General features: G+C 41.0%; 1 protein-coding gene across 4 annotated transcripts in view; it reads right to left on the bottom strand.

The window, feature by feature from the left end:
* Positions 1–11,683, bottom strand: part of LOC135491698 (tyrosine-protein phosphatase 99A-like) — a 69,570-nt gene extending 57,887 nt beyond the window's left edge. For all 4 annotated transcript variants that reach the window (XM_064777718.1, XM_064777720.1, XM_064777719.1 and 1 more), the window contains exons 1-2: positions 11,658–11,683; positions 6,294–6,477 (exon numbers count right to left, since the gene is read on the bottom strand). In XM_064777718.1, the coding sequence (XP_064633788.1) occupies positions 6,294–6,423 (130 nt within the window). In that variant the 5' untranslated portion in view covers positions 6,424–6,477; positions 11,658–11,683. The remainder of the gene's footprint in view (positions 1–6,293; positions 6,478–11,657) is intronic.
* Positions 11,684–17,230: the final 5,547 nt, after the last annotated feature.

Raw genomic sequence — 17,230 nt, 5'->3', positions numbered from 1 at the left:
ATAAAGACAAAACGCGCTTCTGCCAGTGAGATGTCAAAGTTTGACCTTGAGGGCTTTGGAAATCCGGCCCAGGTCAAAATGTAGATTACATCATTTGCTAGATCACACAGGATTTTATTACCTTTGACCTATAAGGCCGGAAAAGTAGGTCGCATTTACCTAAATTTTTGTCCGCGAGTAGCGATGCCTGATGAGTGAGTGCATATAAAATTTGATGAGTCAAGGACATAATGACAAAACTTGCAACGATCAGTAACATTTTACAGTTTGGCCTCTGTGTCCTTGCCGTATGATTGATGGTGTGTTTGGCCTTTGCATCTACATGTAGTAAGACTCAGATGCTGGGAATTTCATTCTTCTATAATTTACTGACTGCCTCTTAATACTAGTTGTCATGAATTCATCATGTGGTTGTTAATCACACATCAACAAAGCACACTACCACTACCTGATAAAACACTTTGGTCTTGTCTCTTGAGGCGCACATTTGCACGCCCGCGCCATAATGCGGGCTCAAAAAAATGCGCATCTTGCAATAAACATCGTTCAATTTTCGCATGCCAAATGATAATACGGCTACGCAGGAGGTCCTGCATTTAGTTCCAAATTTCAACAACGGCAGATTACAGGTGGCGCTTCAATGGGAGAGATGACGAAGACCTCGCTTAATGCTGCTGCATAAATTACCATTGATTTTTCTGTGGTTTTTTGTTCATAGAACAGGCCATTCGCATGCAAAATGGCTTGAGACCCATGAGTTAGTTTATTGTGATTGGCGGAGAGCACTGTAGCTTGCCATGTGCTTTTGTTGACATAATTAGAGAGCACGTTTTTTTCGTTGCGTTTGATGGCGGGAATAAGTGCTCGCCTAGCAAGTGAAGAGAAAATTACTGGTGAGCACTTGCTCACCTGCAAAATTTTAAGGACAAGGACTGCACCCCTGTCCCATGCATCGTTTAAACTGTGTCTGTTGTAACATGTTTTTCATCATTTACATGGAGGTCATCAATTCAATCTATTCTAATGACATAGATCTCAAACTAATCATACACAATGTTACAAAAATGTATGTAAGGTTATCAGGACAAATTTTTGGAGTATATATAATATTAATAGAGGGTCCCTAGATACATGTCCTCACAAGTTTAGAACCTTCTAGCTCAAATAGAAACGAAACGTGCCTACTATCGGTGATTTAGTGAACTTTGACCTCAGTGATCTTGAAAAGTAGGTCAAATCAAAAACCCGGGTGATATGTCTTTTAACCTTATTAGATATACCCACCATGAAAATTTCGTCACTCTACGTACAACCATTAGCTTCACAAAGGCAAAAAACAATTTCCAAGATGGCCGCCTGGAGGCCAGAAAGTAGGTTATATCGCGAAAAAAGAACAAGAGGCCCAAGGGCCTGGTGCTCAGCTGAGTTAATATCATTTATATCTTCCCGGTGTTCAGTTCATTATGCATGAAAATGGCATGCTCCATGGTATTTGATATCCTTTTGCGTTCACTACGGTACCAATGTTTTTGGTTGACATAATTATGCCACTGTTCATTCCTCAATCCCGACCATAATTCGGTCGAAATCATCGTATGAAAATATTTACTGAAACATGAAGTATATGCCATGAATGAGGATACTCATTGTCATAGCCTCGTTTACAAATACGAAGTATTTTCCCGCGAATATTCAAAACTGCTTGGCTCCTTGCCAGTTAAATAACATGTGACTATACACAAAATAGAAACTTTGATGGAAATTGTAAATCATTTTTTACCTATCAGGGGAAACAAGCTGATGATGATAAAATAAATCATTCATGAGAAATCGTTTTGTTGCTGAAGCTTGCATGACGAAGTTAATGCTTAACCTTTTTTTTGTGCTCTACTGCGCCACCGTAGTTTTCTATTTAGACCAGCGATGACGTCATTTCTGGTGATTCCCTACGTTGTCCAATGAGCGCTTTTTAAAATGTGCCATTTGGTATTGTACAAACAGAATGCCGTAGCTCCCTCAATTTCCAATCAATTTTTATGGGAGTGACATTATTGTATTGCTTAGAATGTCTACTTTTTACTCATGAAAGAATCGTAGAACTAAAACTTAATAGGCGAACAGAATCATGCCAATTCACTGCACATACTGTGGGAATTCTCCACTTCAAAATACATCGGCGATGTCATCGCAAACAGAGCATGCACTTCCGATATCGTTTTCACAGAAATGTGGCCAAATTTTCAAGAACTAATTTCTGAAAGTAGTCCCTAACGACCTTATGACTACCACTGAAACGAACTAGTGATAATATAGCCTACCAGACTACTACTTTTTAAGCAGAAAATTGGGTACTTGAGTGTCATTGAGCTCCAAGCCTAAACAACATGCCGCCATTTTGTCTCCGCTTCGGTATTTCGTACGCCGCTTATAATGCACCTTCTCAATTAAAATCAACATAATAAGGCCTTACGTCGTTGATTGAATAGGAACACCACACAAAACACAATAAAGTCGGGGTACAATCGATTACGAAGCTGAAGTGAACAGTGATTTATTCCTGGAGCTACTGCTTTTGTTGTGTAGCTGCCATGTTTTGAGAACTGGCAAATAGGAGACTTCATTGATGGCTGACGTCATCGGGCGGGAATTTGAATCGGCAGAAATAATTAAAAGGCAGGTAGCGCCCTCTCCTGTTAAAATTTTGAACTTTTTCTCAATAAAATAGATTTTCAAGAATTTTATCTTAATATTAGAGCATATTTCGACTAATTCTGCTGCTCCTAGGCCGATATAGGCCAGTTTCCTTCATTCACTCTCGCTCGCAGGAAGTAGGTCGAATGGCGACAAATTTTGTTTTGAAAGTAGAGTTTGACCAGAAGTATCCAGAAATGCAAAATTGAAGTCTCTAGGTCTTACGGTTACATGAAATGGCCAGGGCCATTGTGCTCACCTCATGTGGAGGAAAGATGGATGAAATGGCCAGGGCCATTGTGCTCACCTCATGTGGAGGAAAGATGGATAAAGAGCATGGTCTTGTGACATGTAGTGTTAGGTTTGATGTAGGTCCAAGCAATTACAATTTCCCCAAAATGGCCAATTTACAGTACATTCGACCTCTGTGACCTTGAAAAGTAGGTCAAATCAAAGAAGACCCGGGTGACACATTGAATGGTTGTTAGAATTAGATGTACCTATGATATAAAATTGGTGCCAATCGGGCAAGTCATTACTAGGAATAATGGCATTTTGAAGAATTTAGGATTTGGCCCCCTCCCTGGAGGCCAAACGGCAAATCAGATCGCACCAAACTTCGGTACCTGAGATCACCTGACCAAGGGGTACATGTGTACTTAATTTGTGATCAATAGTCATTGCAGTTAAGAAACGTGCCATAGTTTACGGCCCGACGGCGAATTTACGCCATTTGACCTCTGTGACCTTGACAAGAAGGTCAAATTAAAAACCTGTGTGACATATACTGTATGGTGGTTAGATGTACCCATGATATCAAATTGGTGGCAATCGGGCAAGAAGTTAAGGAATAATCACATTTTTAAGGTTTTTGGATTTTGCCCCCTGGTGGTCAAGTGGTGAATCATAATGGACCAAACTTCGGTCCCTGAGATCACCTGACTAAGGGGTAAATGTGTACCAAATTTGGTATCAATAGTCATTGCAGTTTAGAAACGTGCCATCGTTACATCCTAACGGCCAATTTACACCATTTGACCTCTGTGACCTTGAAAAGGAGGTCAAATCAAAAACCCGGAGGATATATGATGCACCTTTGCTAGAAGTACCTACCATATTTTTTTCAAAATTTCCCGACTACTATTAAGGGAGATATTGCATATTTTCACTTTTAACGTTTGGCCCCCTGGTGGCCAAACCATGAAACGAATCGGACCGAAACTTGGTCTCCCAGGTGTCATTACATAAGGGTACATGTGTACCAAGTTTCAACTCAATAGCTCTAACAGTTACGAAACGTGCCCTGCTAACGGACGACGGACGACGACGACGACGACGACGGACGACGGACGCCACGGTATGGGATAAGCTCACCTCTGCTAAGAGGTGAGCTAATAAAGAGCATGGTATTGTGTCATGTAGTGTTAGGTTTGATGTAGGTCCAAGCAATTACAATTTCCCCAAAATGGCCAATTTACAGTACATTCGACCTCTGTGACCTTGAAAAGTAGGTCAAATCAAAGAAGACCCGGGTGACACATTGAATGGTTGTTAGAATTAGATGTACCTATGATATAAAATTGGTGCCAATCGGGCAAGTCATTACTAGGAATAATGGCATTTTGAAGAATTTAGGATTTGGCCCCCTCCCTGGAGGCCAAACGGCAAATCAGATCGCACCAAACTTCGGTACCTGAGATCACCTGACCAAGGGGTACTTAATTTGTGATCAATAGTCATTGCAGTTAAGAAACGTGCCATAGTTACGGCCTGACGGCGAATTTACGCCATTTGACCTCTGTGACCTTGACAAGAAGGTCAAATTAAAAACCTGTGTGACATATACTGTATGGTGGTTAGATGTACCCATGATATCAAATTGGTGGCAATCGGGCAAGAAGTTAAGGAATAATCACATTTTTAAGGTTTTTGGATTTTGCCCCCTGGTGGTCAAGTGGTGAATCATATTGGACCAAACTTCGGTCCCTGAGATCACCTGACTAAGGGGTAAATGTGTACCAAATTTGGTATCAATAGTCATTGCAGTTTAGAAACGTGCCATCGTTACATCCTAACGGCCAATTTACACCATTTGACCTCTGTGACCTTAGGAGGTCAAATCAAAAACCCGGAGGATATATGATGCACCTTTGCTAGAAGTACCTACCATATTTTTTTCAAAATTTCCCGATTACTATTAAGGGAGATATTGCATATTTTCACTTTTAACGTTTGGCCCCCTGGTGGCCAAAGCATGAAACGAATCGGACCGAAACTTGGTCTCCAAGGTGTCATTACATAAGGGTACATGTGTACCAAGTTTCAACTCAATAGCTCTAACAGTTACGAAACGTGCCCTGCTAACGGACGACGGACGACGACGACGACGACGACGACGACGACGACGACGACGACGACGACGACGACGACGACGGACGACGGACGCCACGGTATGGGATAAGCTCACCTCTGCTAAGAGGTGAGCTAAAAATGTGCACCATGGGTTTAACGGATGGACGGATGGATGGATGGATGGATGGATGGACAGACGGACGCCACTGAACAACTTATTTGACAAGCTCGGCTGACTTAGTCAGCTGAGCTAAAAATACCATACCCAACGCTACCTTCACACCAAGTTTTAGCCATCTAGCCCTAGCGGTGACAATATGTGCTCCGCTAACTGACGACGACGTACGCCATGGTATCGTATAAGCTCCCCAGAGGTGAGCTAAAATGAGGGGTAAAAAATTGCGGACTAGTTAATCTTCGGCCAGCAGAGAAGCATAAAACGGTTGTTAACAGTTAAGGTAGCCCGACAGTACATAGCTTTACTTGGCAGCATGACCAGCTCTAGATCTATTTGTAATCCAAAATAGATCATGCTACCGGTAGTACTAGGTACAGTTGGCAGTGTTTTACAGTTTAACATAGCTGACCCGATTGTTCATATGAATTAGGGGCTCATCGGGAATCTCTATTGATTGGATGTTTCAGGCCAATTCAAGCTGTCTGTAGCTTTTGTGTGCGATGTTGTGCAAGTCTTACTCTTATACCTTTATACTATAATAAGGCAAGCCCCGGGCTAGTAGGGCAAATTTGAGTTTCAGCGATGTCAAATTCACAATGACATCTTTTTCACACTGAAAAAGTGCAGTGAACATTCTGGATGAGTTTATTTTGTGTTGGAGTGCTGCAGACTGAAGGTTGGTAAATGAGCACCAAAGCCCGAAGACAATCCCAGAACAACATTCTTGGAAAAATTTGCCATCTAGGTAGAATAGAAATTTAGAAGCCAGCAGCTTTGATGTGATTTCCCAGCATCTGACTCTGAATGAGCACACCTCCATCACTGAAGAGCAAGAACGCATAAACTATGCATGCATTACTTGAAGAGTGGCACCAGGATTCTCGTGCTTCGATGTGATCATTGGATAGTGCCTCAGACAGCCTCCCAAATACGGCTGATTTTCAGTGCCTGCCTGACAACGTGAGTCATATGTAAACCTGCCCTGACAGCAGGGTGTAACAGACCTCAGACAAACACCAGAGTATGCTTTCAGTTATCCAGACAATCAATGACCATCTCATTCTCAACTCACCTTTACTCTCTTTGGCTACTGAGGCCACCGGACTAGCCATGCCGGTCAGCAAAAGTACAGCCACAAGTAATACGTGAGAAACTGGAATCCAGGAGACCATCTTCCCAGGCGATCTCCTACTAAGCACCATGCTCGAGCAAGAACTAACGGATATCTAATCTGTAGTCGCAGCCATCATCTAACTCTGAAAAGAGACGATTAATGTTCAGTGATGGCACAGTAATCATAAATAATCCCCGCATGCAGCAATTCAAGGGGAGACCCATCTATGTAGATCATTCAACTTATTTTGGACAAAAGGTCATCTATGATGAATGTCAGAAGACATTTTTAAAACAGAATAACAGAGATAAGATAGATACCCTAGTATCAATATTATTGATATTGGGTATTGCTGTGGTCTTGAAAGATAAAAAAAACCTGAACATTAGTGAGGAAAGGTTCAACTTTCTTTTGTAGCTTGGAAAATAACTGATGTACTTCATGCATGAAAACAGAGGGGTTGGAAGTGCCTGAAATTGTGATCATTCTGAAACATGTACTGTACCTTCTGACAAGTGAGTACAAAGTAACTTGCATCCTTTCTTGTCTGGTTGAAGGTTACACAAAATGTACAGCCTACAGGGGCCTTATGTTACAAAAACCCTATACCGGTACTACAGATCCATGCACTTGATTAGGAACAACGTCAACACAACGTAGTGTTGGCCGTCATCTTGTCACCATGCATTTTTACATTACTGTAACGTGACATGACGCGACGTCTTCGTAAACAAGTGCATGGATCTATAGATGCTCATTTACGCGAAATGATAGGGCGTACACAGGGAAAGCATCGAATTTGGAATCGCATGTTTATGCTCCTTCTATCTTACCACAAACAGGTGAAAACAGTGCCTCCCAGTGAACCCGATTATGTATTGGAAATGAAACGGCCAGGGGCCATTGTGCTCACCGTACATCTTTTAGTAGGCAGGATCATGCTTAGTTTAGAGGTGAATATGGTGAACACAATCAGGCATGAAGACTTTTTTTAGATGTGTATTGATGTCAAGTAATAAGACAGGGCATTATATATAAGTTTATGATCCAACCAATAATTGTCTATGACATCAACAAGATCAATATCGTGTGATTGCTAAGAGTCCCTGCAATAAAAAAATTCATCGAAAAAAAGTCATTAATAAGCAAGATATTGCACGTCCTACTTTTTCAGTTTTGACCCCCTGGTGGCCAAATCAAGAATCAGATGAGGCCAAAATTCGGTGTCAGAGATTATCTGATGTAGGGGGTTACATGTACCAACTTTCAAGTTCATAGCTTCAGCAGTTAAGAAACGTGCCATAGTTACACTCTAATGGCCAATTTACGCCATTTGACCTCTGTGACCTAGAAAAGGAGGTCAAATCCAAAAATCGTAGGACATGTGGTGTATCCTTGCTAGAAGTCCCTGCCATAAAAATTTTATCGAAAACAATTCACTCAAATAAGCAAGATATTGCACTTCTTCCTTTTTCCATTATGGCCCCCTGGTGGCCGAATAAAGAATCAGATCAGGCCAAAATTCGGCATCAAAGGTTATCTGATGTAGGGGGTTATATGCACCAAGTTTCAAGTTCATAGCTTTACTGGTTAAGAAACGTGCCATAGTTTACACTCCAACGGCCAATTTACGCCATATGACCTCTGTGACCTTGAAAAGTAGGTCAAATTGAAAACCCGTAAGACATGTGATGTATTCTTCCTAAGAGTACCTACCATAAAAATTTTATCGAAAACAAGTCACTTATAAGTGAGATATCACACTTTAGATATCCACTTTTGGCCCCCTGGTGGCAAAGTTGAGAATCAGATCAAACTGAAATTCAGCACCAGAGGCTATGTGATATAGGGGGTTATATGTACCAAGTTTCAAGTTCATAGCTTTAGTGGTTAAGAAACGTGCCATAGTTTACACTCTAACGGCCAATTTACGCCATATGACCTCTGTGAACTTGAAAAGTAGGTCAAATTAAAAACCCGTATGATATAAGATGTATATTTGCTATGAATTTGGCCCCCTGGTGGCCAAGTTGAGAATCAGATCGGACCGAAATTCAGTGTCAGAGGTCACCTGACCTAGGGGGTGCTGTGTACAAAGTTTTAAGTTCATAGCCCTAGCGGTTAAGAAACGTGCCACTGTTTTTTAAATAGGATACGACGACGGACGACGACGACGGACGACGGACACTGCGGTATTACATAAGACTCCCCTACAGTGAGCCAAAAATCAAGAAAATGTAAGATACAAGTCAGAAAAGACAAAAGGGAAAAGATAAAAAATAATAAAATAAAAAAATATTTTTGGCCGTCCCTGACCGGGGTTTGAACTCACGACCTTTGGATTGCCACAACACGAAAAACACAAAACATGCAATTTCGGCCATATCTGTGTCTGCGTTGTGACCTCTGTGACCTCGACAAGTAGGTCAAATTATAAACCCATATGATATATGATGTATCCTTGCTATGAGTACCTACCACAAAAGTTTTATCGAAAACAAGTCATCAATAAGCGAGATATCACACTTTTTAGATATCCACATTCGACCCCCTGGTGGCCAAATTGAGAATCAGATCGGACCGATATTCAGCACAGGAGGTTATCTGATATAGGGGGTTATATGTACCAAGTTTCAAGTTCATAGCTGTGGCGGTTGAGAAACGTGCCATAGTTACGCTGAAACAGCCAATTTATGCCATTTGACCTCTGCAACCTTGAAAAGTAGGTCAAATTAAAAAATTGTACGATATATGATGTATCCTTGCTATGAGTACCCACCACGAAAGTTTTATTGAAAACAAGTTATTGATAAGCGAATTATCACACTTTTTAGGTATCCACATTCGGCCCCCTGGTGGCCAAGTTGAGAATCAGATCAGACTGAAATTCAGCACCAGAGGTTATCTGGTATAGGGGGTTATATGTATTAAGTTTCAAGTTCATAGCTGTGGAGGTTGAAAAACGTGCCATAGTTACACTGAAACAGCCAATTTACGCCATTTGACCTCTGTGACCTTGAAAAGTAGGTCAAATTAAAAACCCGTATGATATATGATGTATCCTTGCTATGAGTACCTACCACAAAAATTTTATTCCAAACAAGTCATTAATAAGCGAGATATCACACTTTTTAGATATCTACATTCGGCCCCCTGGTGGCCAAATTAAGAATCAGATCGGACCGAAATTTAGTGTCACAGGTCATCTGACCAAGGGAGTCCTGTGTTCAAAGTTACAAGTTCATAGGCTTAGCGGTTAAGAAACGTGCCACTGTTTTTGAAACAGGATACGACGACGACGACGGACGACGACAGACGACGACGGACGACGGACACTGCGGTATTGTAAAGACTCCCCTACGGTGAGCCAAAAATCCTAAACAAACTGTTTCTGTCTCCTAGTCCTAGTACTATAGATCCATGCACTTGATTGGGACCAATGTTTACGAAAACGTCGCGTCTCGTCACGTTACAGTAATGTAAAATGTATGGTGACGTGACGACGGCCAACACAACGTCATGTAAACGTTGTTCCCAATCAAGTGCATGAATCTATAGTAGAGTCCTGCACAAAAGTTCTTGCACTGCATTTGACCCAAACGCAAGTCAAACTCAATTGGCATTATCTTTCAGGGTGTCTACAAAACCAAGACCCAAGACCCAAGACCCAAGACCTACAAAACCAAGACCCAAGATGTTGATGGGTCTTGGTTTTGTAGGTCTTGGGTCTTGGGTGTGGGTGTCTACAAAACCAAGACCCAAGACCCAAGATGTTGAAGATGGGTCTTGGTTTTGTAGGTCTTGGGTCTTGGGTCTTGGTTTTGTAGGTCTTGGTTTTGTAGACACCCGTGTGGGTGTCTACAAAACCAAGACCCAAGACCCAAGACCTACAAAACCAAGACCCCCCACCTACAAAACCAAGACCTACAAAACCAAGACCCATCAACATCTTGGGTCTTGGGTCTTTGTTTTGTAGGTCTTGGGTCTTGGGTCTTGGGTCTTGGTTTTGTAGACACCCTTATCTTTCATTGGAAATTTCCAAACATTTCCAAATAGACATAATAGTCATAAGGCATGCCATGCGAAAAAGTGATCAAGTTGAGTGCAGTCAGTAGGAACTTTCACTTTGTGAAGGGGCAAGGCTTTCTTTGAAATTGTTAATGTTATGGCATGGGTAAGAATTGGCTCCACTATTCACACACACGATAACACCGACACGGTAAGCTATTTGCGCCTACTTAGTAAATCCATTCAAGTTGGTGTCAAACCTGACTTATTCATAGTCTATGTGAGATGACCTGGACCTTAACATATGCTGTTATTGTGTTAAATTCGCTTCCAGCCTCCCCACCCTTTTTACACGGGAAGATATTTTTCCACAGTAAAACAAATACTAACACGGCAATGTTTGTTTGCTTTATGTTACAACCTTGACCAGACCTAGACGATAAAGACAGTAAACAGCACATACTACTATGCATGTACTAGAATAGTCAAGTCGTGCATATCATCGCCGTTTGTGTGATGACATTTTTCCAATAGAATTTTGGTTAAAATTGATACTCCCCAATTGGAAATGTTGTAGTTTGATTGCAATTAACTAGGCATGCAACCCATTAAATGATTGATCAATGGCACAGATTTCATCAGTTGATTCGAAAGTTTTTGGGCCATGGGCGGGCGGGGATTGAAAACTTCTTCAGAATCGTTGCTGATTAATACGCTAAACCTCCCGACAACGTGGTGATATTGGAGATAAATAACTACACAGAGTTTGAGTGACCGTCAGTGCCAGTTTGGCAGAGTCAGCTGGGCCTCGCTCATCTCAGTGATCTCACTTCTTGAATCTCAGACTAATCAGACTCAGGACAGGTGACAAACTGACAGGTCTGGTGATCATGATAGGGCCTATGAATGATATTCATCACATCAAAAGTATCCACACATAACTGTCAGAATGCCCATTTAACCTTTGAAAATGCATGCATTACTATAATATATACATGTCGGAATACAACTTCTACGGTAGGCTACACAATTTTTTGGATGACTAGACATGGTCTTGGGATGGCTGGCTGCGCCTTGCCATTGTACACCAAATCATGTACATTTACAGTGCATTGTTGTGCAAATGTACAAGCGGAACATGTCAAATTTAGTGCCCTCAAAACCGGTAGTTTTTACTCATTTACTTTATATAATCAGTAACTTTTGGCATAAATAGTTCGATAATACTTCAGCGATCGCTTCTTATATTTCATTTAGAGATTTAGATGACTAGATAATGTTTCATTTGATAAAAATACGGAACAAATTTGATACCTTTTCAAGAAGGAAGTCGCCATTTTTCTTCAATTTAGAACGAATCAGCGCCATCTGTTGGTGTCTCACTTAACCAGCATCAGATTGTCCTTTTGTCCCAAACAAGCCAAAACGTCGTTCTTCCCTGCTTCTGTTAATAGGATTTTTTGAAAATTTTGTGGTTAAGTTCAAACATTGAATTCAATATCAGGACAACGTCTGGGATATCAGCAGAGACAGCTTCATACCTCATACTGTCAAGACCTAGATCTATATTGTCACAACCATAAGGACAAGGGAGTCACAACCAGCTTATCGGTCAAGCAACACACCCCAACACATGATCATGCAAATATTATGTGTTGGTCACTTTCATTGTCTATAATCAAGTAGGACGTACTTCTTCGATCAAGCAGAATGTCCTTATTTAACAAAATGGGTGTCACAATCAGTCGAAGGACCAAAACTTTGCCATAGCATCTGGCATTTTAAAAGCTAACATGATCTCGCCTATCTCCTGCATGGTTGGTCAATGCCTGTTGTCTCTCCTTGTTGACAATGCAAACAACCTTTTTCTACTAGGAACTGTCCAACATCAGTTGCTGTCGCAAATGACTTCATCGACGAGTGAGAACACCCAAGACATACCTCATCTGTTTTTATATCTCTTTTTACTGCTTTAATTTGCGCAGTTATCATTCCTGTCATTCTATAGGAGCCAACTGCTAGCCTTTCGGATGGTATAGCATGTCACCATATTGGGTCAAGCTCCATGCGGGCATGACAATTTCTCTCAGATATGTTGGCAAGCTGGTCCCTAGGCAATAAAGAAATCCTACAATGCTAGGAGTCACGCTCGTCTATTTTTGTGTGTCCGACCACTGACTGAACAACAATTGAAACACGACCCCACCAACTGGGAATATAGTGCCTATGTGGCCCATCTTGTCAAGGAACTTGTTAATGCAGGGAACCCAGTTGATAAGGTCTACCACATTTGAAATGCTCTGTCAAAACTGGTTGGTTGCTCATTTGTGACCCATCACAGCAAAACCAGGCGCATGTCGCTCCGAGCTTGGCAGGTTGAGACGGACTGTCTGTTCATTTCTCTATTGTCTGCCTTTTGTGAAATATGAGCACATCAATTTCTTCCATTATCTTCTGGTGTCATTTAGGCTCTTCTTCTGTGCGACAAGCGCCTGGTTTTGCTGTGACGGGTCACATTTGTACTTTTTGAATCATGGTCTTGTCCATGAATGACAGCTGTATTATTAAAAGGGGTATGTCGTTCGTAATTACTTGTGTTCCAGTTAAATAGAAATCCACTAATACACATTGCCGTAGTGCAGTTATTGTGAATAAAAATTTGTTTGAACTTGGTATTCATAGTATTTGTGTATCAGTCCATACACAACGGCAATTTTGTAATTTATATTTAGTACGTATTTTTGCAATTGGACACTTTTAACTTCAATTACAAATTCAAAATTTTTAAAGAACGGTGTAGGCCTTTAACCATTGATTTTACATGGGTCTGACCATTTTAATGGTTTCATGATATTATAGTACGCCAATGCTACATTTCAGACACCCCATCCATTTTCACAAACACTGTCTTCATCTCCATTCGGTGCCGATCAGCCAAATCTTGTGCACACCAGCCAAGACATTACTCCAGACAATAGCATATTGCATCAAGGTTACTACAAGCACGCCAGCGAGGACATGGGGGAAGGACAGCCATTGTAGTGGTGATGTCAGGTGAACAAAAGGGAAAAATAAATTGTTTGATGCCAGTCACATTAAATAACATGTACAATGTACTATTATCCTCTCAACACAACGGATTGACGGAAGACAGCAATTCTTTTTACATTTTAAAGATTAGAAGTATTTGAATCCGAAGATCAGAGTGAGCGTGCAACATACAAAAGAAGAAAAGAATAAATTTCTGACTCGTACATATAATTTATTTGTTACATTAATAATAGTACTGTTACATGAAGTTTCATGAAGAGTGTCCTTGCAAAATGCTATTGATGCCATCAGCACCCTGCATTATTCATGCCGTGCATTATAACTTTCCTAGTTGGCTCTAAAATGTAAGGCTCATTCAAGATAACATAACATGATGGAAATGCTTCTTTGGTAATTGAGAGATTTTACTGAAATTCCCATCTGTTCATATTCCTTTTATTTATTCCCTCCTTGACAATTTTGACCTGCTTGAGCATATTGTTTCAAGATCGATTGAGCGCTATCGCATCACAAGCAGGCGAAACCACATCCTCTTGCAAACAGGGCCTACAACACGACTTCTCCTTACGCATGTTTCCGATTGAGGGAGTAAGTATGTATCGAGTGAAATGGCCTGATATTGTCAGGATGGCGAAACCAGCGGTTATTTAGCAACTATCGTTCACAGATATTACGGTACTGTATATATTGTATTGAATGGAATGGATGTAAAGCATTTTGCAACAATACTCTTCAAATATTGACTGGGTTTCTTACAGGTCTTGTCAAGTGTGTTGGTGAATCATGACTACGGTATCTAATTTGTAAGTCCTCCCTTCACATACATTTCATACAGTGACATGACCACTGGGACAGGCAGCAACATCATTAGGCGATTTTACTGGAATAATGTGAATAACCATTGTATGGTCAACAAAATCACTCGAGTGGGATCAGTCTTTTAGTGTCAGTGTCAAGTTCTGTGTACACAGCTTTTTTCTACCCAACGACATTCTGTTGATCAGAAACAAGGGCCTATATAGTGTCAAATACCTGTCAACTTCTTAATAATTTTTTATGAAAAATCACTTATAATCCGTGAACTAGATGAGGAAGGAAGATGTGGTGAACCCCTAGCAAATTCACTTCAAGTCCTGGGTGAATAAGTATGGGCCGTGAAAACCGCAAAAAATCTGTACATGTTTTTGTAAGCGGTCGTCGCTCGCGCAAACTTGTCTTGCATGTTTTTGTGAAAGAGGACGTCGAAGAACGCGGTCGTATATCAAAACAGACGTTGGGTGGCGCTCGCGCAAACTTCCCTCACATGTTTTTGTGAAAGAGGACGTCGAAGAACGCGGTCATATAAAAAAACAGACGTTGGGTGGCGCTCGAGACGGGTCATCCTATTTAGCGTCCAGTGGCGACCAGTGGCGTCCAACGCGAAATAATAGGGTGTATACGGTTAAAAATGTTTTCAAGTGTTTTAGGAGCTTGAAAACATTTTTAACCATATACACCTTATTATTTCGCGTTGGACGCCACTGGACGCTAAATAGGATGACCCGTCTCGAGCGCCACCCAACGTCTGTTTTTTTATACGACCGCGTTCTTCGACGTCCTCTTTCACAAAAACATGTGAGGGAAGTTTGCGCGAGCGCCACCCAACATCTGTTTTGATATACGACCGCGTTCTTCGACGTCCTCTTTCACAAAAACATGCAAGACAAGTTTGCGCGAGCGACGACCGCTTACAAAAACATGTACAGATTTTTTGCGGTTTTCACGGCCCATAAATAAGTGTGAAAATCTGACCCTCGATAAAATGCAATACAGTACGTCTCACTCTAACCTACCCGCTATTCCATGTGGAACTATACTTGTGATAACGATACGACTCACAAGTAATTTCTAACCCGAGTTTTTGTACTGTTTATTCTTAGAGGTGAGAAGGTCAATACAAAACGTATCAACCAGTTTCATTTTACTTGTTCCTGCTTCCATGTGTAATATTCTACTTGTATTGTATTTCATGTAGCCTAAATGTAGTCAGGTTCATTTGTTTTGATGAATCCGGGTGTGAATGCAATAACCATTAATCATGCAGTGATATATTTGTCTTTTATTGTGAGACAGACACCAGAGTAATGAGCTGCAAGCCACAGCCACCATCTTGAATTTGAATTCTCTCAATTTCAAGGAGAAAGGCTGAACCAGATATGCACCTCAATAACCCAACAACAACATTTTGCACTATTTGGTCAAGCATGCACAGTCATATATTAGTACCAAATTTAGTTCTTGTACCGTCTTACAATAAACATGAAGTCCTACTCCTGGGTATCTGGCTTACATGCAAAATTTGCAGGAAGAAGGGGACTTGGGAATTGTGTAAGAAATGGGTCATTCGTTTCAACCTGTGTATAGTGGATGCCCCGGGCAATGTGTTCTCGGTAGAAGTGAATGCCTGATGATAGTACATGGAACCCAGATTTGAATTTCACAGCTTGTTCATCAGGAGATACGAAGTCACAACTCAGAACACACCAAAGGTAAAACAGGGCATGCTTTTCAAGAATTCCATGGTTATGCAGGCGCATTGGTTGACTTCTCAAGAGAATGTCACTTACTGAATCATACAAATAAATTGAAAGTTGTCTCTTAGACAGAAGGATGGTAGGAAACAGTCCCTTTCGAGGTGCCTGTCTCTTTCCCTTATTGTAGTACTGCTGGTAGAATGAAAAGACAAAACAAATGGCGGTAGCTTGGTTAATCGCGCGAAGGCCTGCCTTGCTATCTGAATACACCTTTTTAAATTCTAAGGCAACAGTACACGGCCTCTTCCTTGCAGGTTCTTCGGCTTCTGTTTCTTCTTCTTCCCCAATCACACTGGCTGTTACACAAGGTATGTCACCCGATGTCACCCACCAAGGCGTCAATTCGCCCATGAAAAACTCTCTCAGAACCTGAAAATAAAAACAACACAATATACATTAGATTTAGAATAGTGTAATATTAGCTGGGGGTACAATGCTTTGCAAATTCTGAACACAGTAAAGTAAGAGTCTGAACTTAGACCGGGGGTCTAGCAGCTGAAATCAAACACTCCAAATGCATTGCTACTCCAAGCTGTAAAACAATGTGATGTACCCTTGCTACATGTAGAAGGACAAACCAGAGGCAGAGAAATTTCAAAGTTTTCGGACCAATGTAAAAGGAATTATTGCATTTTTAAAAAAAATTTAATTCAGCCCCCTGGTGGCAAAACCATGAATCATATAAAACTGTGATTTGATCTCCGAGTCTGAGTAGCGATCACCAACGTGTATATGACCGCATATGTGTACCAAGTTTGAGGTCAGTAGCTTTGGCGGATACAAAACGTGCCACTAATGTTAAAAACGACGACGGGACGGATGCCCCTGCGAAATGAATTTTACCTTGGGTGGATTTTGTTGGAAATAGCTGGAATTTCCAGCTCTTGGCTGGAATAAGCTGACACTTTGAATTTAGAGAGTTTCATCGAAAAGTTATAGCTGGCAAAAGCTGACAAAAACTGGAACTTTATCCATGGGGTGGAAATTCTTGGCATTTTCTGGAACTTTACTTTTCGTAAAAGTTCCAGCGCTGGAAATCTCTGTCACTTTACTATGAGATTGTCAGAGCTGGAATTAGCTGGAAATTTCAAATTCGATGTTTCTGACAATTGTTGGAAAAAGCTGGCATTTGCTGGCATTATGCAAATTGCTATTATGTTATGCAATTCTATCATGTGGTCTTATCACCTGACCTATCCCATGATGCATTACACCTCAGACAGGAACTGGTAGGTTTGAATTTTCAAGTCAAACAAAGAAATC

This window comes from Lineus longissimus, chromosome 7, assembly GCF_910592395.1.
Source record: "Lineus longissimus chromosome 7, tnLinLong1.2, whole genome shotgun sequence".
NCBI lineage: Eukaryota > Metazoa > Nemertea > Pilidiophora > Heteronemertea > Lineidae > Lineus > Lineus longissimus.
This window is presented reverse-complemented; position numbering and strand designations above follow the sequence as displayed.